The following is a 24,936-nucleotide window of genomic DNA, read 5'->3' as shown; positions in this document are numbered from 1 at the left end:
AAGTGCTGGGATTAAAGGCGTGCGCCACCACTGCCCAGCCAGTTTTGGGCCAACTTTGTCTCATTAAAAACTAAGATGTCCGACTGTTTCTCAGTCTGTCTTCTTCAAGGCCATACAAAGGAAATCCTGCTGGGAGAGTGTCCTTCTATTCTCAAGAAGGATCCAGATAGCAAGAGATCAATGTATTCAAAATTCTTTCAGTGAGTATTTATGTTTGTGGCTCATGTAAGGCCCTTGCCATGGCTATCTGTACACGTCACATAAACGAGACACAAATGCTTCCATTCTGCAGCTTACCTGAGCCCCTTCTGGGGGTGGAAGCCGATAGCCAAATATGGGTGGGACAGGAGCGCCACATTCTTGACAAAATCGAGCAAAAGGATCAGATGGACGGGACGCCAGACAGTGGGCACACCTACAACAGAACAGGTTTCCATTTACCCATAAGGGTCTACAATAATTCATATATATCCAATGAATGTGGAGGGTGCATTAGCTCCTGACCCCCAAGGACCATTGGTAGCAAAAGGTTTGTTGGGGGGACATTTTTATCAGTGATGTACCTACTGAACAGTAGCTGTGCTTATGCAAGCAACCCTAATTAAACTCATGCACAACACACGCACACATGCACATATGATATGAAAGTTAGAGGGAAAATTCTTAAGAAGTGTATGTGTGTGCGTTTCTAAATATCTTCATTAGAATGCAGAGATTGTCCAACATAACTTTTTTTTTCTTTTTCATTTTTGGTTTTTTCAGACAAGGTTTCTCTGTGTAGCCCTGGCTGTCCTGAACTCACTTTGTAGACCAGGCTGGCCTCAAACTCACAGAGATCCATTTGCCTCTGCCTCCCAAGAGCTGGGTTAAAGGCGTGCCTCACCATGCCCAGCTCGGGTTTTAACATAGAGATTTAATTCAACAACAACAAAAGTAAAACTGTATTTTGCTTAAAAGAAAAAGTAGAAAAGTAGGGGAACAAAGGTAAGTTATAAGATACAATATTCTACTAAGACAGTAGTTAAAAGAAGGCAGAAGTGGCCGCTTATTAATAGAGCAAGTAGATGTCTGAACAAAAGATGTCACCAGGGGTAAAGCAGGTTATTTCATAGTGGCATAGAAGTAAATTCAACAACAGGACATAAGCATTTAAACAATTTCATATTTAATATCAGAGTTTTAAAAGACTATGAAGACCATGAATGGAATCCATGCAAACCGAGCTAGAGTGACAAGAAGCAGCCCAGGAGCTGCCTGGATGGGACGGGATAAGAAGGCGCAGTGTAGGGCGGACTTGTTCATTCCTGGGATTGTGCTGTTAGTTCCATACACATGTGTCAGTCACGCTCTTTAAATACAGACGTTTTAGTGTGTGTCAGTTAGCCTCTTTTTCTTTAAAAAATGTTCTACTTTAAATTTTAATTTTCTGTGTATGAACGTTTTGCCTGCAATGCATGCCCATGCCCACAGAGGCCAGAGGTGGGTATTAGACCCTCTGGAAGTGGAGTTACTGAGCCACCACATGGATGCTGGGAATTAAGACCAGGGCCTGTGCAAGAAAAGCTAATGCTCCTAACCACGGAGCCATCACTCCAGCCCTGGCCTCTTCTCACTAATTATATATTTTTAAAACTCTAAAATATTTCTAGGTATGGTAAATACCAACACTCAGGAGTCTGAGGCAAGAAAATTGTTTCAAGTTTTAGGCCAATCTGGATTAGATGGCAAATGCCAGGCCAGGCCTACACAGCAAGTCCCTGTCTCAACAAATTTAACTTCAAACATTAGGAATGGGCAAAGACAGTGTTACATTTCATTTTCAATCTCATGGACCACGTGTAACTTTGATGGATCTAAGACAGAGTAGAGAAAGTGATACATACTTGAGGAAGTCCGTCTCCCTCTGGATCCTCATGACCTCAGTGCTTGTCAGACTCTTCTGGCCAGTAATGTGTGCAAAGCCAGGGGACTGAAATTAAGAACACAGACAGGAACAGACATAGAGTCTGCATAACACAGTAACGGCTATAGGATAGAAGAGGCCATTCAAAATTCACTTGTCAACATTCATGTTTTAAAACTATCACAGGGAAAAGTCTTTCTACTTATTCTGAAATCAACATGAGAATTTACTAAGTACTTGTTATTCATGAACAAATATGTATATTTTATTTGCAACGATAGTTTAAAATAAAATATATTTGAATTTACTATTAGGCAGACCATATTTTAGAATTGGAAGACTTAAGTTATATCCATTTGTCTTAAAGATATTATTTGTAGCCGGGCGTGGTGGCGCACGCCATTAATCCCAGCGCTCGGGAGGCAGAGGCAGGCGCATTGCTGTGAGTTCGAGGCCAGCCTGGTCTACAAAGCGAGTCCAGGACAGCCAAGGCTAACACAGAGAAACCCTGTCTCGAAAAACTAAAATAAATAAATAAAAATAAAAAGATATTATTTGTAGAAAAACTCAAAAGGACTTACTTATACAAATAAGTTACATGAATGAATTTTTCTGTGCTTGGTGCAGAGAAAGGGTAAACGAACAAAATATCACATGGTCCCTGTTCCTAAAGCACCTCCTCCTATCCGTACAAAATAACTGAAATCTATAGACCCAGCAGGATAACAGACTCGCGCTGTGTCCCATGGGACTCTAGAGAGAGTATCTGAATCTGCAGGCTTATGTGAGAAGTGCTTCTTGGAGGCAGGAACACCAAGATGGGCATGGGGAAGTGGAGAAGAGTGTATCCAAGGCAACCCACAGTAAGAAAACACACAGGCACACGCAGGGCTACCCATGGCCCATCCTGGGATGCATATGGCCTGACGTGGTGTACAGAATGGGACAGAAAGGATGTCTGAAGAAGAAAGATAAAGGGGCCAAGCTAGCCGTACTACTACTGATGGTAAAATGCATACTGTAGCCATTTCCTCCTTGGCATTCACAATAACCCCATGAGTTGTGCCATTTATGCCCATTTTACTGTATTTTTGTAATATTATTTTGAGACAGAGTCTTGCTATGTAGACAAGACTGGCCATGTTTTTCTTCTGCTTCAGCCTCCTGAAACCAGGGATTAAAGAAGTGAACATCACACTGAGCACATAATATCTTATTTTGATGTATCAAACTTCCAAAAAAGTTATCAAAATAGCAAAAATAACTCCTGCTCCCCTAGGTTAAAGAAATGTTAGCTGGGTGTGGTGGTGCACGTCTTTAATGCCAGCACTCGGGAGGCAGAGGCAGACGGAGCCCTGTGAGTTTGAGGCCAGCCTGGTCTACAAAGTGAGTCCAGGACAGCCAAGGGTACACAGAGAAACCCTGTCTCAAAAAAAAAAAAAAAGAAAAAGAAAAAGAAAAAAACCCCAAGAATTGTTTATGTTAATCTGCATATCCCTTTACTCTCTGGGTCATACAAGAATAAGCTGTAGGCATGCGCTCCCTTTGCCCCTAAGCAGCTGAGTATGTATTTCCCAACAACAACCAGACATCAGAGTCAGAAAAGTCAAGGGAGATGCTAGTATATAACCCACAAAGCCGCAGTTAGACCCCACCAGCTATGCCAACAGGGCCCTGCATAGACACAGACAGTAGACCCCACCAGCTATGCCAACAGTGCCCTGCATAGACACAGACAGTAGACCTCACCAGCTATGCCAACAGTGCCCTGCATAGACACAGACAGTAGACCCCACCAGCTATGCCAACAGTGCCCTGCGTAGACACAGACAGTAGACCCCACCAGCTATGCCAACAGTGCCCTGCGTAGCCACAGACAGTAGACCTCACCAGCTATGCCAACAGTGCCCTGCGTAGACACAGACAGTAGACCCCACCAGCTATGCCAACAGTGCCCTGCATAGACACAGACAGTAGACCCCACCAGCTATGCCAACAGGGCCCTGCATAGACACAGAGAGTAGACCTCACCAGCTATGCCAACAGTGCCCTGCATAGACACAGACAGTAGACCCCACCAGCTATGCCAACAGTGCCCTGCATAGACACAGACAGTAGACCTCACCAGCTATGCCAACAGTGCCCTGCATAGACACAGACAGTAGACCCCACCAGCTATGCCAACAGTGCCCTGCATAGACACAGACAGTAGACCCCACCAGCTATGCCAACAGTGCCCTGCATAGACACAGACAGTAGACCTCACCAGCTATGCCAACAGTGCCCTGCATAGCCACAGACAGTAGACCCCACCAGCTATGCCAACAGTGCCCTGCATAGCCACAGACAGTAGACCCCACCAGCTATGCCAACAGTGCCCTGCATAGACACAGACAGTAGACCTCACCAGCTATGCCAACAGTGCCCTGCATAGACACAGACAGTAGACCCCACCAGCTATGCCAACAGTGCCCTGCATAGCCACAGACAGTAGACCTCACCAGCTATGCCAACAGTGCCCTGCATAGACACAGACAGTAGACCCCACCAGCTATGCCAACAGTGCCCTGCATAGACACAGACAGTAGACCCCACCAGCTATGCCAACAGTGCCCTGCATAGACACAGACAGTAGACATCACCAGCTATGCCAACAGTGCCCTGCATAGACACAGAGAGTAGACCCCACCAGCTATGCCAACAGTGCCCTGCATAGACACAGACAGTAGACCCCACCAGCTATGCCAACAGTGCCCTGCATAGACACAGACAGTAGACCTCACCAGCTATGCCAACAGTGCCCTGCATAGACACAGACAGTAGACCCCACCAGCTATGCCAACAGTGCCCTGCATAGACACAGACAGTAGACCCCACCAGCTATGCCAACAGTGCCCTGCATAGACACAGACAGTAGACCTCACCAGCTATGCCAACAGGGCCCTGCATAGACACAGACAGTAGACCCCACCAGCTATGCCAACAGTGCCCTGCATAGACACAGACAGTAGACCTCACCAGCTATGCCAACAGTGCCCTGCATAGACACAGACAGTAGACCTCACCAGCTATGCCAACAGTGCCCTGCATAGACACAGACAGTAGACCCCACCAGCTATGCCAACAGTGCCCTGCGTAGACACAGACAGTAGACCTCACCAGCTATGCCAACAGTGCCCTGCATAGACACAGACAGTAGACCTCACCAGCTATGCCAACAGTGCCCTGCATAGACACAGACAGTAGACCCCACCAGCTATGCCAACAGTGCCCTTCATAGACACAGACAGTAGACCCCACCAGCTATGCCAACAGGGCCCTGCATAGACACAGAGAGTAGACCTCACCAGCTATGCCAACAGTGCCCTGCATAGACACAGACAGTAGACCTCACCAGCTATGCCAACAGTGCCCTGCATAGACACAGACAGTAGACCCCACCAGCTATGCCAACAGTGCCCTTCATAGACACAGACAGTAGACCCCACCAGCTATGCCAACAGGGCCCTGCATAGACACAGAGAGTAGACCTCACCAGCTATGCCAACAGTGCCCTGCGTAGCCACAGACAGTAGACCTCACCAGCTATGCCAACAGTGCCCTTCATAGACACAGACAGTAGACCCCACCAGCTATGCCAACAGTGCCCTGCATAGCCACAGACAGTAGACCTCACCAGCTATGCCAACAGTGCCCTTCATAGACACAGACAGTAGACCCCACCAGCTATGCCAACAGGGCCCTGCATAGACACAGAGAGTAGACCTCACCAGCTATGCCAACAGTGCCCTGCATAGACACAGAGAGTAGACCCCACCAGCTATGCCAACAGGGCCCTGCATAGACACAGAGAGTAGACCCCCACCAGCTATGCCAACAGTGCCCTGCATAGACACAGACAGTAGACCTCACCAGCTATGCCAACAGGGCCCTGCATAGACACAGAGAGTAGACCCCACCAGCTATGCCAACAGTGCCCTGCATAGACACAGACAGTAGACCTCACCAGCTATGCCAACAGTGCCCTGCGTAGCCACAGACAGTAGACCCCACCAGCTATGCCAACAGTGCCCTGCATAGCCACAGACAGTAGACCTCACCAGCTATGCCAACAGTGCCCTGCGTAGCCACAGACAGTAGACCTCACCAGCTATGCCAACAGTGCCCTGCATAGACACAGACAGTAGACCTCACCAGCTATGCCAACAGTGCCCTGCGTAGCCACAGACAGTAGACCTCACCAGCTATGCCAACAGTGCCCTGCGTAGCCACAGACAGTAGACCTCACCAGCTATGCCAACAGGGCCCTTCATAGACACAGACAGTAGACCTCACCAGCTATGCCAACAGGGCCCTGCATAGACACATACACTTCCTGGCCTAGGATCTGATGTAATATCATAGTTCGCATCTAATTGCCATATCCACTTTGTCACCTACAATTTGAAGTGCTTCCTCGGTCTTTCTTCATCTTGTGTTTCTTTTTCTTTTTTCTTTTTTTTTTTTTTTGAAGGGGGGCAGGTTTCAAGACAGGATTTCTCTGTGTAGACCTGGCTTTCCTGGACCCACTGTGTAGACTAGGCTGGCCTTGAACTCACAGAGATCCACCTGCCTCTGCCTCCTGAATTCTGGGATTAAAGGCGGGCACCGCCACTACCCAGCTTCCTCATCTTTCTTGCCTTGAGCGTTTTTAAAGAGCAGCAAGTCAGCCAGGTATCAGTGGTGCATGCCTGTAATCCCGGCATTCAAGAGGCAGAATCTATCACCCCTGAGACCTCAATATATCAGACAATTGAGAGGCAGGCCATGGTTGGGAGAGAGAGTTGGGGAGAGGGAGATTACATGAGAGGGGTTGGAAGGAGGAAAGGAAAAGGAAGTGACGTAATTATATTGTATTCATTTATCTTTGGTTTTTCGAGACACAGTTTCTTTGTGTAGCTTTGGCTGCCTGGACTCACTTTTTAGACCAGTTTGGCTTTGAACTCACAGAAATCCACCTACCTCTGCCTCCTGAGTTCTGGGATTACAGGCATGCAACCACCCTTGGCTGTAATAATATTTTAATTTATTCTTTAAAAGGCAGACACGGGAGGATTGCCACAAACTTGAGGCTAGCCCGGTCTACGTAGTTTCAGACCAGCCAGGACTAAATCATGAGATTCTGCCTAAAGACAGAGCAAAAGAACATGACAGCTAACGCATAGCAATTCACAGCATAACGCACCGACGTGGACTGTGGCTTTGTCCACTGCTGCTGTGACTGGATTCAGGCATGGATTTGTGCACATTCAGAGGAGGGGTGCTGTCAGGGTGGCATGTGAGGAGCTAGAATACTCGTTTTTTGAGAATTATGCTCGAGTTCACATCAACAGTGTTGGCACTAAAGCTCACGCTTTCAGACTTAATTCTTGACAATGGGTAGCATTCACAGTGATCCTGTTATTGTTTGGGGTGATGGCTGTTATTGTTGTTTGTTTAATGTTTTGTATTATATCAAACATGGCCTGTACCAGAAGTCATACACTGGTGGTCTACCAGCCAAATCTTACAAGCCACTGAGTTTCACGTGGCCTATGTAACGTATGTACTGCCTCCCACACTGGTCCAGAGCCACTGCGTTTCATGTACTGCCTCCCACACTAGTCCAGGTTCTGGATTGATTCTCACTTTTTTATTTTTTTATTTTTTATTTTTTAAAGATTTATTTATTTATTGTATATGAGTGCTTTATCTATAGAAGACGGCATCAGATCACATTATAGATGGTTTTGAGCCACCATGTGGTTGCTGGGAATTGAACTCAGGACCTCTGGAAGAGCAGGTGGCGCTCTTAACCAGTGAGCCATCTCTCCAGCCCGATTCTCACATTTTTAAACCAGGTTAGTAGACATGAAGATGCAGGTTTTGGCTTCTCATGCAAATTCTTCAGGTGCCAATGCTGAACTGGAAGTCCTTGTCAGTGGCTGTCTGCAGAGGAGAATGCTCACTCGGGTGGCTCTGGCATTCCATATCGTCACAGAGCCCACCATCTGGGTGACGTCACCCTAAAGCTAGCTGTCCCTGATCATTCATACCCTACTTTGCTGCCTGATCCTGAAGTCAGCGTTAGGCTAGAAGGCTGGATGGCTTAAATGCAGGCACTGGCCCCATGCCTGGAGCCTCTGTTTTAGGGCTGGCGTGAGAATGTGCATTTCAAGTGGACTTCTTTGTGACTATGATGCTGCAGGTGTGAGGAACCAACACTGTGCCATCTCAGCACCCAGGATATCTAATGCATGGCATCACTGATTAAAACATTTTGTGTGTCTTGGTGGTGGTGCATGCCAGTGCATCCCAGCATTCAGGAGACACAGGCTGGTGAATCTCTGAGTTCAAGACCAGCCTGGTCTACAGAGTGAGTTCCAGGATGACCAGGGCTACACAGAGTGACCCTGTTTCAAAAAAAATATGTGTGACTGTTTACTTTATTACCTCTCTGCCTCAAATCCCCATCACAGGAAGCTCTCTGCACATGGAGGCTTCCCCTTCAGACACAGCTTTTTCAGAGCTGGGACACTGCCTGCAACATGGCTAAGAGCTGACAGATGCTGGCTGAAAGGATGCTGGGAAGCACTGAGATTCCTGAGGGATTTCGGCGCCGCCACCCCCCCCACCCCCCCCACCCCCCCCCACCCCCCGAGGAACTGCTGCTGCTGTTACCTGGGTCTGGTGAGCAGGCAGTCTGGAACCCGATCCCTCATGGTAGGCTGGGATTTCCAGTGGCCTCTCTGAGAAGCGAAGATCTTTCGGAGTTTTAGGGTCTGCTCTTTCGTCTACCTTGAGGTCTATAATTATATTAAGAATATTTTTCTGTGATTATCGTTACCATATAAAACCATGCAAACATGTCCTTATAGCTAGAAACTTCCAGTAAAGGTCTACATCACATTCTTTCCCCAGCAGCAACTACCATAAAGTCACCCTCCTCAAGTCAGTGAAATAGAACTGAGACATGAATCATTAACCCAGTCTGAGAAAATAATCTTCCCTTCCCTGGTGCTTTCTATGACATTCCATGTCGAGTTAAGAAAACAGTGCAGCCCATTTGTGAAATTAGCAGATATCAACATTTCAATAAAACTAAAAAAAAGAAAGAAAGGAAGGAAGGAAGAAAAATCTGTGGCTGCCTCTTGTTTGCATAACTATTGCTTACTTGCTGAGGATTCCAGAACCTTTGCTGTCTGATTTCATATGAGACAGACCGCAAATTTTCTTAGAAGACCCAAGTCATTTTGCTTTTTTTAAAAAAGAATCAAACAAAAACTCCAACACTATTATTGTTGTTAGTTGTGTTTGTGTGTGTGTGGGTGCTGCACGTATGCCACAGAGGACAGCTTCTGGGAATCGGCTGTCTCATTACACGTGGCTTCCCAGGACCAAACCCAGGCCATCAGGTTAGCAGGCGAATGCTTTTACTTACTAGGCTATTTTGCTGCCCCCCTCCCCCACCCCAGGACATACGAAAGCAGATTCAGTCTTTGAGCATGTCCTAAACACATTCTAAGTAACCAAACCTGAATCTACATGTGACGCTGAGCCTTCCCATGCAGCCCAGCCTTTGCTTAAACTTTACCCAAACACCAACCATTCCCTGAACCCCATGACTCTTTCTTTGGTGAGGCACCCCATGGTTCCTTCAATACAATTATTCAATAAATCAAAGTTATCAGACTGCTTGCTTATCTCTCACGGTCTTAGTCTGTTAGCTAGAATAAAATAAAAATTCAAATGGTAGATCTGTGCGTGGTGGCGCGCACCTTTAATCCCAGCACTTGGGAGGCAGAGGCAGGTGGATCGCTGTGAGTTTGAGGCCAGCCTGGTCTACAAAGTGAGTCCAGGACAGCCAGGGCTACACAGAGAAACCCTGTCTCAAAAAAAATAAATAAAAAAAAATCATCAAATGGTAGCCTGTCTTCCTGTGTTTCTTGTTTCAACACAAGGACACGGCAAGCGTGCGGAAAGCCTGCTTGGTGCGCTTCCTCCGTCTCTCCGTACCTGGAAGCCGTCTGAGGTGACCATTCCAAGTCGATTTATCTTCAGCGTTCTTATACTTCTTCTTTAGTTTTGGTCCGACAAACCCATTTTTCGGTTCCTAGGAATGAAGACATTACACATCACTCGGTTATATGTACATTTCGAGTATGGAAATTAGAAGTCATGGTAGAGACAGTTACATGGTGAGCACTTCTTACTTCTTACTTGAAAGGGATTACAGCAGTGATAATGAGGTGATGTGTCTGCTTCCTTCGGCTGCTTGGAGAGCCGCATGGCCGGCTGGTAGGCCTCACCAGGTCAAGCAGCCAAGGGAAGCGGCAAGGATAGTGCTGTTATCAGAGACAGTGATATCATAAGACTACCGGAGTCAGAGGGGAAAAATAGGGTGGGGCTGGACAAAAAACACTGCCATGTCTACTAGCCTGACTATTTCATTCCCCAAATATATACTCATTGCCCTCCCTTGCATACCCTCAAGCTAAAAGGTATGGTAGCTCTGCTTACTGCTATCTTGGAGCTCGTAAGTTGGAAAGGCTGGCAAGAAACCAAGAAATCACACGCTCAGGGCACTTTCCCCCAGAGACGATGCAAACTACTTAATCTGGAGTTATGCAGAGTTTGCAGGCACAGCACGAAAGCTGGATGAGCACGGTTACTGGCTCTCTGGGTGCCGGGCTAAAGGCTCTCTGGGTGCCGGGCTAATGGCTCTGTTCATAGGTAGAGGCAGGGCAGGCACCTGAACACAGGCAGTGACCGTGCTGAGTCAGAATTCTGGCCTTGGACAGACGGAGGCTCCACTAACTCTGGGAAATCAGGGGAGAGTCTTCACAGTGGTTGCTATTGACCTAAGCCATAAGGATCTGACTGTGAGAAGTGTTATAATGAAAGGCAGGATGTGCCCATTGAGCAAAAAAGAATGAAAAATACAGCCCCAATCTGAAAATTCTTTGGTTTCATTACTTGCCTGCTTTGAAAACCCCGTGAGAGCATCTTCAACAGTGTCTTCAGAAAAGACCATCTTCGGTGGTTCAAAGTCCACCTGAAACACCTTTGTTACAATCCCACTCTGTCTGCAGTCTCTGAAAATCGTAATTTAAAAAGAAGAGAGTGTATTATACAAACATTCAAGGGAGGGGTGGCTAGAGACGAAGATGATGCTGAAGTTCCGTAATGTCGCCACTAAATGTTAGATTTAGGCCGGAAAACTAAAATACACTTTCAGCTAAGGAGGTTTAGGGGGTGATGGTTTGGGGTGGTGTCAGCCTTCAGCAGTGGCTGGTGTTCTGGACCCTGCTCCAGCCCAGTGTGTTCACAGCTCACCCTGCCTGAGCGCTCAGGACACTGGCCTCAGCTCCAAGGAGCTCAAGCCCAGGGGAGTGGTCTGCATTTCCTGAATCCTCATTCTAGGTCTGCTCTGGACCTTCAGAAACAGTCCTGAAAACCCAGCATAGAGGGACCTGTCTGTAAACCCAGCGAGTTCAAGACCAGCCAGGGCTATCTAGAAAGCCTATCTCATAAACAAACAGAGTCATACACACACACTCTGCTTTCCCTTCCTGTCAGTCCTGTATGGCCTGGAGAAGGTCTCCTACAATCCAATGGTAAAGGAAACACAGCAGGGACTGGAAAGATGGCTCAGTGGTCCAAATGACCTAAATTAAATTCCAAGCACCCATATGGTGGCTCATAACTGTCTGTAATTCCAGCTCCAGGGGATCTGACGCCCTCCTCTGGCCTCCAGGGGCACTGCATGCATGTGGTGAACAGGTAGGCAAGCATTCATACACACAAAAATTTTTTAAAGTATTTAAAAATAAACAAACATAATCTACACTACAAGGGTACAGACAGCAGATAGCTTATGAATAAAAGGCCAATGAAAATCTGATTAAAGCCGGGTGTGGGGGCACACGTCTTTAATCTCAGCACTTGGGAGGCAGAGGCAGGCGGATCTCTATGAGTTCCAGGCCAGCGTGGTCTACAAAGCAAGTTCAGGATAGCCAAGGCTATACAGAGAAACCCTGTCTCAAAAAACCAAAAAAACAAAACCAAACACACACAATTGTTTTTAAAATGGACCTGCTATGAAGCATCTACTTTGTAATTATCTCTTGTCTTTTTCTCTGAGACCAGAACTGTGGGCAGACAGCTGTTTACTTGACACTTATCATGAAATACATGGTATTTATATCCAAAATGTGCATAAGTATTTATACTTAAAATGTTCAATGACCTCATTCTTGAGTTCTTTTAAAAAATAGTTTTCATTTCTATTATTACCATTTTAATAATATGCCAATTTAATAATACAAGGTTTGTGTGGGTGGACACCCAGCACTTGCACTCCTTGGGCCTCTAGCATGGGTCTGACTGCTACTGGGGTCCTACTTTGGTTCCCTATTGCTGTGATAAAATTCCAAGACCAAACAGCTTGGGGGAAGAGCAAGTTTATTTGGCTGACAGCTTACACCCATCACTGAGGGAATCTAGGGCCAGAGCTCAAGACGGGAGGGATGCTACCCTCTAGACTGCTTCCCATGGCGTGCTCACCCACCTTCTTATACAAGCCAGGACCACCTGCTGAGGAGCGACACCACCCACAGGGGGCTACGCCCTCGCACAGCAGTCAGTGACAAAGGAAATGCCCCACAGACTCACCTACAGGTCAATATGATGGAGGCATTTTCACACACACACACACACACACACACACACACACACACACACACACACACACACACACACACACACCCCTAATCAGCACAAATGATATAAACATAAGGTTTGTGCCAGTCCATACTTCTCACTTAGGATTCTTGGGTCTCCAGTATTTAGTGCTGTGGGTTTGCTGCTGTCTGCTTTACTGAAGAGCTGTTCTCATCTGAGTGGATTGAGCTTTACTGTAAGCAGTACAATTGATACAGATGTGAAATATAGCAACACAGTTACTACTAAACACAATGGAGCAGTTTATGCACAAAAACAATGCCTGCTATTAGTTGCTCAGAGGAGGATGAAAAAGTCAGATCTAGAAGAAATCCTTAAAAAAAAATGAGACCCCTCTAACATAAATATCTAAAGTATAAATTAAAATGCTATTGCATTCTCTCTAGTCTTGCTAATTCTGTAAACATTCACTCAAAAACAAAGTCCCCACCCAGCTGGGCGTGGTGGTGCATGCCTTTAATCCCAGCGCTCAGGAGGCAGAGGGAGGCAGTTCGAGGCCAGCCTGGTCTACAAAGTGAGTCCAGGACAGCCAAGGCTACACAGAGAAACCCTGTCTCAAAAAAACAAACAAACAAAAACAACAAACAAAAACAAAACAAAGTCCCCATTCCCACAGTGTGTCCTTACCCCACTGTCATTGGGTCATCTGTATCTACTGCTGCACAGCAAACTGCCCAGAAGCTAGCACCTTAAAATCCAATCCCCACATGAACTGGTCTTAGTGGGGTGGCTCTCATGGGAACTTTTTCATGTGGTACCATTGGGTATTAGGGTTGGGTGACTTCTGTCACAAGTGCTGGCTCTTGGGCCAATCAGAATCAATCTCTTTCCCTTCCCCCACTCTCTCATATTTTACATTCCCAAGAACATTATTTTACATTAACCAAGGGGTCTGATTTCTCCACATATCAATGACATTGAATATTGTCAACTTGTTGGCCACCTGATTGCACTTGATCATGTTTTCTGTAGATATTTGCTCACGTGTTCCCATGTGTGTTAGGATATGGGTTGGATACTATGTCCAGAAGCAAAATAGTAACAATTGGAAAAAAACAAACAAACAAACCTGGGTGTAGTGGCGCACTCAGGAAGCAGAGGCAAGCTTCTCTATGTGAGTTCAATGCCAGCCTGGTCTACAAAGCTAGTTCCAGCACAGCCAAGGCTACACAGAGAAACCTTGTCTCAGAAAGAAAACAATCAAAACAGAAGCAACTTGTATAAGCAGTCCAGAGCGATGGTGCTGGGTTGAGTGAGAATAGTCCGCATAGGCTCTTAGATTTGGTCACTGGGGAGCAGTACAATTAGTAAAGATGAGGTGGTGTGGCCTTGTGGAGGGAGAGTGTCACTGGGGGGTGGGCTCGGAACCAAGCCAAGAGTCTCTCTCTGCTCACACAGCAGGATATAGTTTCCAGCCTCTGCATCAGTGTCTGCCTGTGTGCCGCTGTGCTTCTCACCATGATGATAACAGACTAAACTTCTGAAACTGCACGTCAGCTCCCAGTTAAATGCCTTCTTTGATAAGCGTTGCCATGGTCACGGTGCTTCTTCACGTCAACAGAACACAGATCAGGCAAATAGTATAGAGCAGAGGTGCTGCAATGTCTCATGTTGACAGCTGACAGGATCTAGACTCACGTCAGAAACAAGCCTCAGGGCATGTCTGTATGAGATTTCCTATATTGGGTTAATTGAGATAAGAAGACCCACCCTGGATGTGGGCTGGGGTGCTTCACTTCAATACAGAAAACAGTGAGCTCAGTGGCAGCATCCCCAAGCCCCTGCCACCCTGCCTCCTGACTGCAGATGCAATGTGATCTGTGTAACAATCCTGTCACCATGAATTCCCTTCCCTGATGGGCCACACCCTCAACTGTGAGCCACAACAAACCCTTCGTTCCTTTGTGGGTTTGTCAAGTATTTTATCGCAGCACTAAGAAAGGGAACTAACGGAGGTGTCTGGGACTGACAGAGATGCCAGGGCAGCCCTCCCTTCCTTGTCCCATCACCCCTAGCACACTGCACTTGTGCTCATGATCAACATGGCTGACATCCACTTTCCAGATGGTGGAAAGCTGTATTTTAGAAGATCGAAAAAAATCTCAGAAATACCAAATCCATCTAAATAACCCTCTGAGCAGCAATGTGAACATAACAACACACTTGGCTTTCTGCTTAGTGAACACCTCCATGTTCATGCCTGGAGGGACTCACATACTTAAAACACAAGACCAAGCTGCAGACTCTGACTGAATGCACCATTAGGGTATCTTCCCATGAGCTATTCCACTCACGTCAGCTGTCCCTATTGGGCACACGTCTCTAAGGGTCTTGCAGGGGCATTCACACTCCACGCTGAGGTCACACTGGTTCTCAGCTACTCCACTCACGTCAGCTGTCCCTATAGGGCACATGTCTCTAAGGGTCCTGCAGGGGCATTCACACTCCACGCTGAGGTCACACTGGTTCTCAGCTACTTGTTCTAATCGTTTAAGGCCCAGTTTATCTCCCTGAGAAGGCATTTGCCCATAGACTCTATTTACCCTTTAACAGCCCACAGACCAGCTTAAGCTGCATGAGAGGCAAAAAGATTTCAACTCCAAAATACCTCCCCCCCACACACACCAGAATAAAAGGAACTGGGTTTGAGATTAGAGTTATAAATCTTACTCAGGGCCTAAGGTGCATGTGAACCACACATATACTTCTCCTAGGGCTCAGAACAGTGGCCTTAAATATGTGTGTACCAACATAAATTATACCCAGGATAAACGCCATCTCTGGGTATCCTTTCAGCAAAACACCAGGGTTAAAGAGCTGGGTGTGGCCCGGTTCACAACATGTCTCCCTAGCATGTGCAAGGCCCTAAGCTCAATCTTCAGCAGCACAAAACAGAATTTTCTGAATGACTGTAGAGAAATTACAAAGCTGGGTCAATAGGAATTCACAATTTGGGTTGGGTTGCATTTTCTCAGCCTATTGACAATAATTAAAATTTGAGGCATGGTGGCGCATGCCTTCAATCCCAGCACTCGGAGTCAGAGGCAGGTGGATCACTGTGAGTTTGAGACCAGCCTGGTCTACAAAATGAGTCTAGGACAGCCAAGGCTACACAGAGAAACCCTGTCTCAAAAAACCAAAACCAACCCCCCCAAAATTGAGGCTTAATAATTCTTTTCATAGGGGCTGCCTGCCCCCTGCATTATAAAATGACAGATTGCAGCTCAACCCATTACACACTAGATGCTAACAGCAAATAGTACTCCTAGTGTCAACCAAAATGTTGCTTTGCATGCACAGGCATGTGGTATATGTACATGTTTATGTGGTGTGTCCATGTGTGGATATGGGGGTTCATGTGTGTGGAAGGTGGAGATGGGGGTCAGGCATCTTCTTTTACCACTCTCCAGTTCACTATTTTATTTACTTGTGAGTGTATAAATGGGGTGGGGGACAATGGGCCACAGCATGCATGAAGAGGTCAGGGACAATTTTTAGAAGTTGGTTCTCTCTCTTCACCTTGTTCTGAGGAAAGGTGGCTCCTGTTATTTCTGAGCTATGTGGCCCGCCTACTTGGCCTGCAAGCTTCAGCCAGTCCACCTGTCTCTGCCTTCCATCTCCCTGGAGGAGTACTGGGGTTACAGTATAACATGGCATTCAGCTTTTGACATGGGTTTGGAGATTGAACAAGATCATTACAATTGTACCACAAGCATCTTTATCCATTGAGCCATCTTACCAAGGTCTCCAATTTGTTTGTTAATAGTTTTCTGAGACACAGTTTCCCTATGGAACCCTGGCTGTCCTCGAACTCATTCTGTAGACCAGGCTGCCCCTAAACTTAAGAGAGTCACCTACCTTTGCCTCTCAAGTGCTGGGATTAAAGGTATGAGCCACTGATCCTGGCCTCCATTTTATTTTTTAAGAGGAGTCTCTCATTGAGCCCAGGGTTCACCTATTCAGCTGTGTGGCCAGTGAACTCCAGGGTCTGGCTGTGTCTACTGCCATTTACAGCTGGCTCTTAAGTGGGTACGAGGGATCCAGACTTGGGTCCTCATGTTTGTACAGCTGGCATTTTACCAACTGAGCCATCATCCCAGTCCCCTGGAAGGTTTTCTAACATTACCAAATATGTCATGGGAGAAAAATTATTCCCAGAGAACCTTGAATTTTGGACCATAAAAGAATTACTCACATTTTATTCACCCAGGCACAAACTCTTGAAGTGTAAGAGTTGAGTCAGCTCTGAAATTCTAGTAACTCAGAAATGAGGACTAACACATAAAGAAAACGGAAGGCAGAAGGCCACCCAAGTAAGGTCACACTGACTAAATGATTAAGTAGGATTAAAGTCTTCAACTCTGTGGTGATGATTGGATTGAGGAAGGCCTAAAGGATCTGTAAGACATCCTTCAGGATGCCTGCATGTCTTGACTTGATCTAGATCATTCCTTGACAACTGCATAATATGATGGCATTATTGGAAAACAGGGAGAGGCAGGAGGCTCCTCTGGAGGAAGCAGGTCACCAGGAGGCGCGTCCACAGCAGCCTGCCTGCCTTGCCCTGGCCCCTTCCTGCACTCCCACAGTCTTTGTCTTTGCTTCCTAGTGGCCACAGCATGGCTGTCTCTCTCCTACGGCTCCCTTCCCACCTGGATGGGCTCACATTTCTGAAACTATGAGTCAAAATAAGTCTTCCTTTTTCAATTGTTTTCAGGGATTTTAGTCATAGTAACACAAAAATAGCTATTATGCTTTCCAAGTCCTGTGTTCTTTCTGCAGGCTCAGCTCCTCCCAGACTTGTCTCCCGCCTTTGCTGTCTGAGGACATGGCATTCAGACCTCTCCACTGCACTGCCTCCTGAACAGGGTCTCTATACAACAGACTTGAATCATGGCCTCCAGCTAGGAAGTTGATATTTTAAGGCTGTGTGTGTGTGTGTGTGTGTGTGTGTGTGTGTGTGTGTGTGTGTGTGTGTTTCAAGGAGCTACAAATGAGATATGCTGGTAGCCTACTTATGTTTGCTTTATCAACTCTGATTGTAAAACTTGGGGGTTCTTCATGAGTCTACTGAAGAAAATAATTATTCTCAGAGGAATCTGGGACCCCAAACTACTTACTCATTTGCTCTGAAAGCTCACTGTGGAATTGAATAGCAAGTTCTGAGATGAAGCATTCTGTCTTGGAGGGGAGCTTGTTGAGGCTTGGGATGCTCTAAAGGAAGTGAAACATTCCACTCTGCAGGGCAGCTGCTAAAACTCCGAAGGTAAACAATTCAGTAGCTTTAGAAATCCCCCAAATGAACTAGACTTAGTGGGCCCTCCTTCCCCAAGCTTACACGAAGTAAGGAGCTCCTGAGAGACACTCTCAGACAAGCAGAGCTACCTAAAAGAAACACAAACCAGCTAAACCACCAGGAAGAGGCAGAGGCCAGCGGAGCTGCCTGGAAGAGGCCCTTTCTGACTCTGAGGCGTCAAGCTGCAGGCAGGGTGGCTGTGAAGCAGACTGCAGGGATCCACCTTTTGTGGGCTGGGAGCCACCGTGCTGTGGTGAGCTTTTGGAGCTGCAGCCATCTTTGAGTCATTTCTGGGTTTTGTTTTGTTTTTTGAGAAAGGGTTTCTCCGTGTAGCCCTGACTGTCCTGGACTTGCTTTGTAGCGCAGGCTGGCCTCAAACTCACACTGATGGCTTGTGCACCACCACACCTGCTGTCATTTCTGTTCTCTAAGTGCCCTCCCTGCGTCATCCTTGTGAGCAACCCAACAAACCCTACTTTTTCACCAAGTTGGTCTTTGCCAGCAGCTATCCTTTGGTCTGTGTTGTCCTCCATCTGGGGTGAGCAGATGCTTTTTCACATGTACTAGTTTGTCACAAAACACCATCTGTAGTTCAAGACAGTTTTTGTTCCTGATTGGCTTAATATATTGTGACCCCTATGTAAGGTCAGTGGTAGAGAAGGGAAACTGCACAATCACTGCTAACACATGACAGAACGTGTTGGTGACACAAGACGCTGTTGACCCCAAGAAAGCTTTTAAAGAAGCAGAGGGTGAGAAGACACCAGGATTAGGCTGTCAGTGTGGGTCACCAGCCTTTGAAACATCCTCCCCTTCCCAGCACGGCCCCAGTTCTCTCCCCTTCTCAGCCAACTGTGTTCTTTCCATACTCTGATGTGAGTTTCATCCCTGTCTCTCTCCTCTCTCTGTCTCTGTCTCTGTCTCTGTCTCTGTCTCTCTCTCTCTCTCTCTCTCTCTCTCACACACACACACACACACACACACACACACACACACACACACAAATAAGTAAATGTAAAAAAAATATCAATAAGAAAATAAGAGCTGGGTGTGATGCCGAGTGGTGGTGGCACTCGCCTTTAATTCCAGCACTCAGGAGGCAGAGGCAAGCGGATCACTGTGAGTTCGAGGCCAGCCTAGTCAACAAACTGAGTCCAGGACAGCCAAGGCTACACAGAGAAATCTTGTCTCAAAAAAAAAAAAAAAAAAGAAAAAAAGAAAAAAGAAAAGAATCAAGGCTGGGTATGGTGGTGGTGTACTCCTTAGTCCCAGCACTGAGGAGGCAGAAGCAGGTGGATCTCTGTGAGTTTGAGGCCAGCCTGGTCTACAGAGCAAGTTCCAGGACAGCCAAGGTTACACAGAGAAATACTGCCTCAAAAAAACAAAACCGTAAATAAATAAATAACATTTAAATAATATTCTTTTTTTTTTTTTTTTTTTTGGTTTTTCGAGACAGAGTCTCTCTGTATAACCTTGGCTGTCCTGGACTCACTTTGTAGACCAGGCTGGCCTCGAACTCACAGTGATCTGCCCGCCTCTGCCTCCCGAGTGCTGGGATTAAAGGCGTGCGCCACCACGCCCGGCTTAAATAATATTCTTAAGAAAGAAAATGAGAGTAGGAAAAAGAAAATTTAGGAAAAAGTGGCTTATGGCCCCCAAATTGAAAAGGAACTTTGAGCAAGTTAAAATGAACTTAGAATATCAATGAAGTCAATACAAAAGTGATGTCACATCCCAGTGAATAAAAGAACCATCCACTAAACCTTCCTCAGAGCCAAAGGAAGCTCTTTAGAAAGCTCTTCCTCCCCAGAATTCTAATGTGGAATTTGAAATAAAAATATTATTAATATATACAACATTTATTAAGCTTTATACTTATGATTTGTGAACTTTATGCCTTAATAAAATGCAAATAATATAAGCTAAAGTTAGCATAACTTTTTCATTAATGGCCTTTTTTCCCCATTTTTTGAGACAGAGTTTCTCTGTTTTGGACTTGCTTTGTAGACCAGGCTGGCCTGAAACTCACAGAGATCCACCTGCCTCTGCCTCTCTGAGTGCTGGGATTACAGGCATATGCCACTATGCCTGGCATTAATGGCTTCCTAACACACCGATTCTCCCAATAATAAATGAATAAAATTAGAACAAAATGTATCTGAATATGATAGCACATTCCTTTAATCTCAGGACTCAGAAGGCTGAAGCAGGTAGATCTTTGAGTTCAAGGCCAGCCTGGTCTAAAGAGAGAGCTCCAAGATAGCCAGGGCTATATAGAGAAACCTGTCTCAAAAACAAAAACAAAACCACATAACATATTACAGATATAGATATAAATCAGTGTTTGTTTGCCTACCATGCTCTTAACTTACTTAGAAACAGCAACAGCTTTAACTTGTATTTTTCCATCAGGCAGAGTAATAGGTTTTATATACTTAAATGTATTATTTTCACCAGAACCAATTTTCTTTAGGTAGTCAGGTTTGCTGCCATCCAGGGTGTAATATATGTTGACATCTGGGGTGTCTGAAAAATCCAGAACAAGGTAACATAACCAACACTGAAATAAGAAGCCCCTGTACACCTGAAGTCTGGTAAGAACAGACACACACAGAGAGAGAGTGAATAACGACTCTGTTGTTTGCGCTGACACAGTCCTCTGCGTGAGTTAGCTCACTTCATTTATTCATTTCTATTACTGTTTGAGGTAGGGCCTCATTTGTTCTCACTTTATAGATGTTGAGCTCCTGAGAGAGTAATGCACTTGACAAATAACAATTTCCAGCACTCCCAGAGTTGCTCACAACAGTCTGTAGCTGCAGTAGCAAGATGCCCAGTGCCTTCTTCTGGCTTCAGCAGGTACCAGGCAGGCATGTGGTACACAGGCATGCATGTAGGCAGAACACCCATACATATAAAATAAAATAAAAATTATTCTTGAAAGAATATGGTAGTAGAAAAAAGATTTAGGAAAAGGAAAGTAACTAACGGCCTTTTAGTTGAAATGGCTGTACTTTGAACATCTTAACATACACAGGACTTGTTGGCCTACATGTTTATGACAGGTAGTTTGCCTTCGGCTCGGTGAGTACATAGCCCATACTCCTGACCCACTGCGCTCTCTGTCTTTCCAGTACGTATTAATAGAAGTCAAATAGGGGTCAGCTTTAAGGTAGTACAACCTGCTTAGAAAGCAATACTACTTTTTTGGAGCATTTCTTAAGAAATATTTTATTCTATTTTACTCAGTCTCAGTAAATGATTCCTATACTTCTTGAAAACATTTAACTGTAACTAATAGATGTAATTTAAAATTCAAATGGTTAAAAATGGCTGTAAAATGGGGTAGCCTTCATACCAGATACCCATGGTAGATCAGGTATCTTTGAAAACCTCTTGTATCTGTGTAAACATACAGTTTATATTTTATTTCCCCTTCTTTTTGCACATGAATTCTATGTCCTATCTCACATTTCTTTCTTCATAGAACATACATTTGAAGGGACACAAACAGTAAACAGCCAATCAAATTTATTTTATCAGACAGTAATGAAATATTTTCTAGTAAACTAAACAGGAGAAAAGTCCTCCCCAAGGAGCAAGTAATTGGGTGGGTAGAAGCTTATTTTCATTTATGGAAACGACATTTGTTTCTCATTACCTATAAAAGTGTTTTTCATATCCTTTGCCTATTTTTCCTTTAAAAAAGATTTATTTATTATGCATATACTGTTCTGCCTTGATATACACAACAGAAGAGGGCATCAGATCTCATTATAGATGGTGGTGAGCTGCCATGTAGGTGCTGGGACTTGAACTCAAGACCTTTAGAAGAGCAGCCAGTGCTCTTAACCTCTGAGCCATCTCTCCAGCACCTAATTTTCTCTTTTACTATTAGCTTAAATTCACCGTGGAAAGCAATGAGTTCCATTAGGACACTTTTGCACTTACTCATCCCTTCCTTCTGTTGTCCTTGCCTGTCTTTCCTTCCCAACTGCACCACTCCGCTCCCTCCTCCCAAAGGTCCCACCTCAACTTTCAAGTCTTTAAAGGAAAAAGTCTAGATGTTATACATAAAAGAAAAGATTTGGTATTTTCTTTCTTTCGTTTTTTATTTGTTAATTTTGCAGCAATGGTAATTGAACCAGGGCCTTGGTCATACTCACAAGGTCTCTGCTGTTCAACTTTCCTCTTTCATCCTTCCTTCCCTCCCCTCCTCCATTTATATGTCTAAATATATACATTATGCATACATAATTTAAAAGTCTTTTAATACAAATATTTGTTAATATGTCTTATCAATAAAACTGATTTGCATTGATTATTTAAATGCATATACACATGCAAACAGATTTAATATTAAGTGCTATCTACAATTTTGTTTTTGTAATAGTTGAATTTTACTTTGTTATGAGGTAAACCTTGCATGCCTCACATATACCAACTTAATATGGCAATCCACATACCAGTACACAGAAACTTACTTACTCCTCCTCGTGGCTCTGGTGGTATGTGTGATTGTCCCCATCTTACCACGAGGGCACTGACACGCAGAGTAACTAAGTGGGCTGGGTGGGGGTGGCTCTCGCCTTTAATCCTAGCACTTGGGAGGCAGAGGCCAGAGGCCAGTAGGTCTCTGTGAGTTTGAGGCCAGCCTGGTCTACAAACTGAGTCCAAGACAACCAGGGGTATTAAACAGAGAAACCCTGTCTCAAAAAACAAAGAAAGAAAGAAGAAAAGAAAAAGAAAAACTAAGCAATGTGCCCAAGGTCAAACTCGAATTCAGTTTCTACCCATTTGTACTGGATGATCTGTATTTGTAGGTCACATTTATTACCACAGAAAAGTAAGAAGCATCCTTAGAAAAGTTGGTGACACACTGGGTATCTTACCTCGACTCAGGTGAGACAGGAAGGTGGTTCAGCTAGCAACCTGCTCGTTTTTATTTAAACATATGCTATTCAAAGTGGTGTGGTGATAAATACCTATAATCCAAGCATGTGGGAGGTTGAGACAGGAGGATTGCTGCAAACTCCAGCCCTACTGGGCTATACATAGAGTTCAGGGCTGATCTTGGCTATACGGTAGTATCTTGTCTCAGAAAACACAAACGCATACGTACTGCTCTACGAACCATCCAAGAATAACACTTTCAATTTGTGGAAGACACACAGATTCCTAAAGTTTCAATCTAGAAAACATGCAAAGATATCAACCAGCCACACACGAACACAGAGTATAACAACGTTGCTGTCAATAATTGGAAATACATGTGCTTCCTACCAGATTTCATTTCCAAAAGAGTATTCGTGTCAATTTCATGGTTAGCTTTTCCAGGCTGAGGCACTCGCAGTGGTATGATCTGAGGGGCACACACTGAACCAGCAGTCATGTTTTCTCCTTAGATCAAAAAATTAGATAAAAATTCCATCACAAACCAATGTCTGAACACCAAAACTACAGAATACCACTTATTTTAAATGCAGGAAGGCAGTAAAGTCTAAAGGGAATATCATTAATATGCCACCCACAGATGATGCCTTATTTAGTGAAATTATTACATTTCAGCTGTGTGTTTGCCGTTGAATATTCACCTAATACTTTACATCTAATAAAGGCAAAAGGATGAACTTGATAGGAGACGAGAGCTGCTTTAAAAGGGCAGGTTAACTGAATGAGGCAGAACAGGACCCACCACTCAGGTTCTGATCTCAGGCTCATGCACTCTCCCCTGCCTTTAGCTAGTGCACACATGCACAGCCACTCTTCTGACTTGAAGGCAGCTCATTACATAACAGAAGGGAACAAGTAACGTTGCACGTAGCAGTAAGAGCCAACTTTTAAAAGAAATTCTAAGCCCCACAGTCTTACCTTGGCCATTGCAGTAGATTGTATGTATGAAAATACACCGCAAAGACTGCAGAACATCAGTTCTCAGTAGAAAGGACGTCAACATGGATATAAATCAGCAGACACAGTTCCCTATTCACTCTACTGCTTTGTAAATAACTAGCAGGACAGAGACCTTATGAATCTTTTCTTGAGGTTGGGAGGAGTCCCGTTAATGCAGTATTTGCACCTTGTATTGGTGCTTCAACGGTTCAATGATTACGGCTACATAATTATTCAATTATAATGTACACATCCATCCTACTTTTAGAATCAACATTTTGCATCCTTTCTTTTTTTTTGTTTTTGTTTTTGTTTTTGTTTTTGAGACAGGGTTTCTCAGTGTAACAGCCTTGGCTGCCCTGGAGCTCGCTCTGTAGACCAGGCTGGCCTAGAACTTAGTGATGCCTGCCTATGTCTTAAGCATGCTGGGATTAAAGGCGAGCGCCACCACTGCCTGGCCTTGCATTCTCATTTTTATTGACAAAAATTCACGTAACAATTTGTTGTTCAATGGCGAGGCTATTGTTTTGTTTTTAAAATTTGGTCGTTGGAATTCTGATAATGTTCTGAACATCTTTGCGGGTTTGGCATATCTTGTTCTGGAAAGTGGGGTAATTAATTAGATTAAAAGGTGAATTTAATGCCTTTTTGTTCCAGATTAAGGGCCAAGAATAAAAACTGCAGGTACCCCACTCTTCAGAAATGAGGCTGGATCTAGAGGGCTCTGCTATTTTCACGTCTTCCTTTGAGCGAGACTCAGTTAAAAATAAAGATAGCTGAAGACTAGATTCTAAATAAACACAATTGGATAGAGACTAATTTGCTCACGGTTAGCTATTAGCTGTCCTTGGAAGGCTGGAGTGATCAGTGGACCTCACGCGACGGAGACGGAGAAGGCTGATTCGCTAGGTCCACACTGCAGCCTCCTGTCGGTGTCATGCCACCCGCATCTCCCAACATCCTTCACCTGGACCATCTATCTCCTCTCTGCCCAGACAGGACCCGGACCCGCGTCATATCCTCTCAAGGCAGTCCGAGACGCCTGCATCCCTCCCAACCAAACGAGAAAGGCCATTCTCCTCAC

The 24,936-nt window shown here is 45.1% G+C and overlaps 1 protein-coding gene and 1 long non-coding RNA gene across 7 annotated transcripts in view; one reads left to right on the top strand and one right to left on the bottom strand.

Moving 5' to 3' along the window:
• The window catches only part of DZANK1 (double zinc ribbon and ankyrin repeat domains 1), a 54,118-nt gene that overhangs the window by 28,867 nt on the left and 315 nt on the right, over positions 1 to 24,936 (bottom strand). For 3 of the 6 annotated variants that reach the window (XM_084775888.1, XM_084775889.1, XM_084775890.1), the window contains exons 1-8: positions 23,832 to 24,665; positions 23,244 to 23,360; positions 20,333 to 20,486; positions 10,902 to 11,016; positions 9,938 to 10,034; positions 8,603 to 8,727; positions 1,884 to 1,969; positions 298 to 415 (exon numbers count right to left, since the gene is read on the bottom strand). In XM_084775888.1, coding sequence (XP_084632014.1) covers positions 298 to 415; positions 1,884 to 1,969; positions 8,603 to 8,727; positions 9,938 to 10,034; positions 10,902 to 11,016; positions 20,333 to 20,486; positions 23,244 to 23,360; positions 23,832 to 23,916 — 897 coding nt within the window. In that variant the 5' untranslated portion in view covers positions 23,917 to 24,665. The other 3 variants (XM_084775891.1, XM_084775893.1, XM_084775892.1) reach the window with 2 other exon arrangements.
• Positions 9,715 to 24,936, top strand: part of LOC311594336 — an 89,431-nt gene continuing 74,209 nt past the window's right edge. The window contains exon 1 of the long non-coding RNA XR_014778061.1: positions 9,715 to 9,845. This is a non-coding gene — a long non-coding RNA (uncharacterized lncRNA). The remainder of the gene's footprint in view (positions 9,846 to 24,936) is intronic.

The sequence above is a fragment of the Acomys minous genome (assembly GCF_964271855.1).
Source record: "Acomys minous genome assembly, chromosome: 3".
NCBI lineage: Eukaryota > Metazoa > Chordata > Mammalia > Rodentia > Muridae > Acomys > Acomys minous.
Note: the sequence above shows the minus strand (reverse complement) of the source record. Positions and strands in the feature narration are given on the sequence as shown.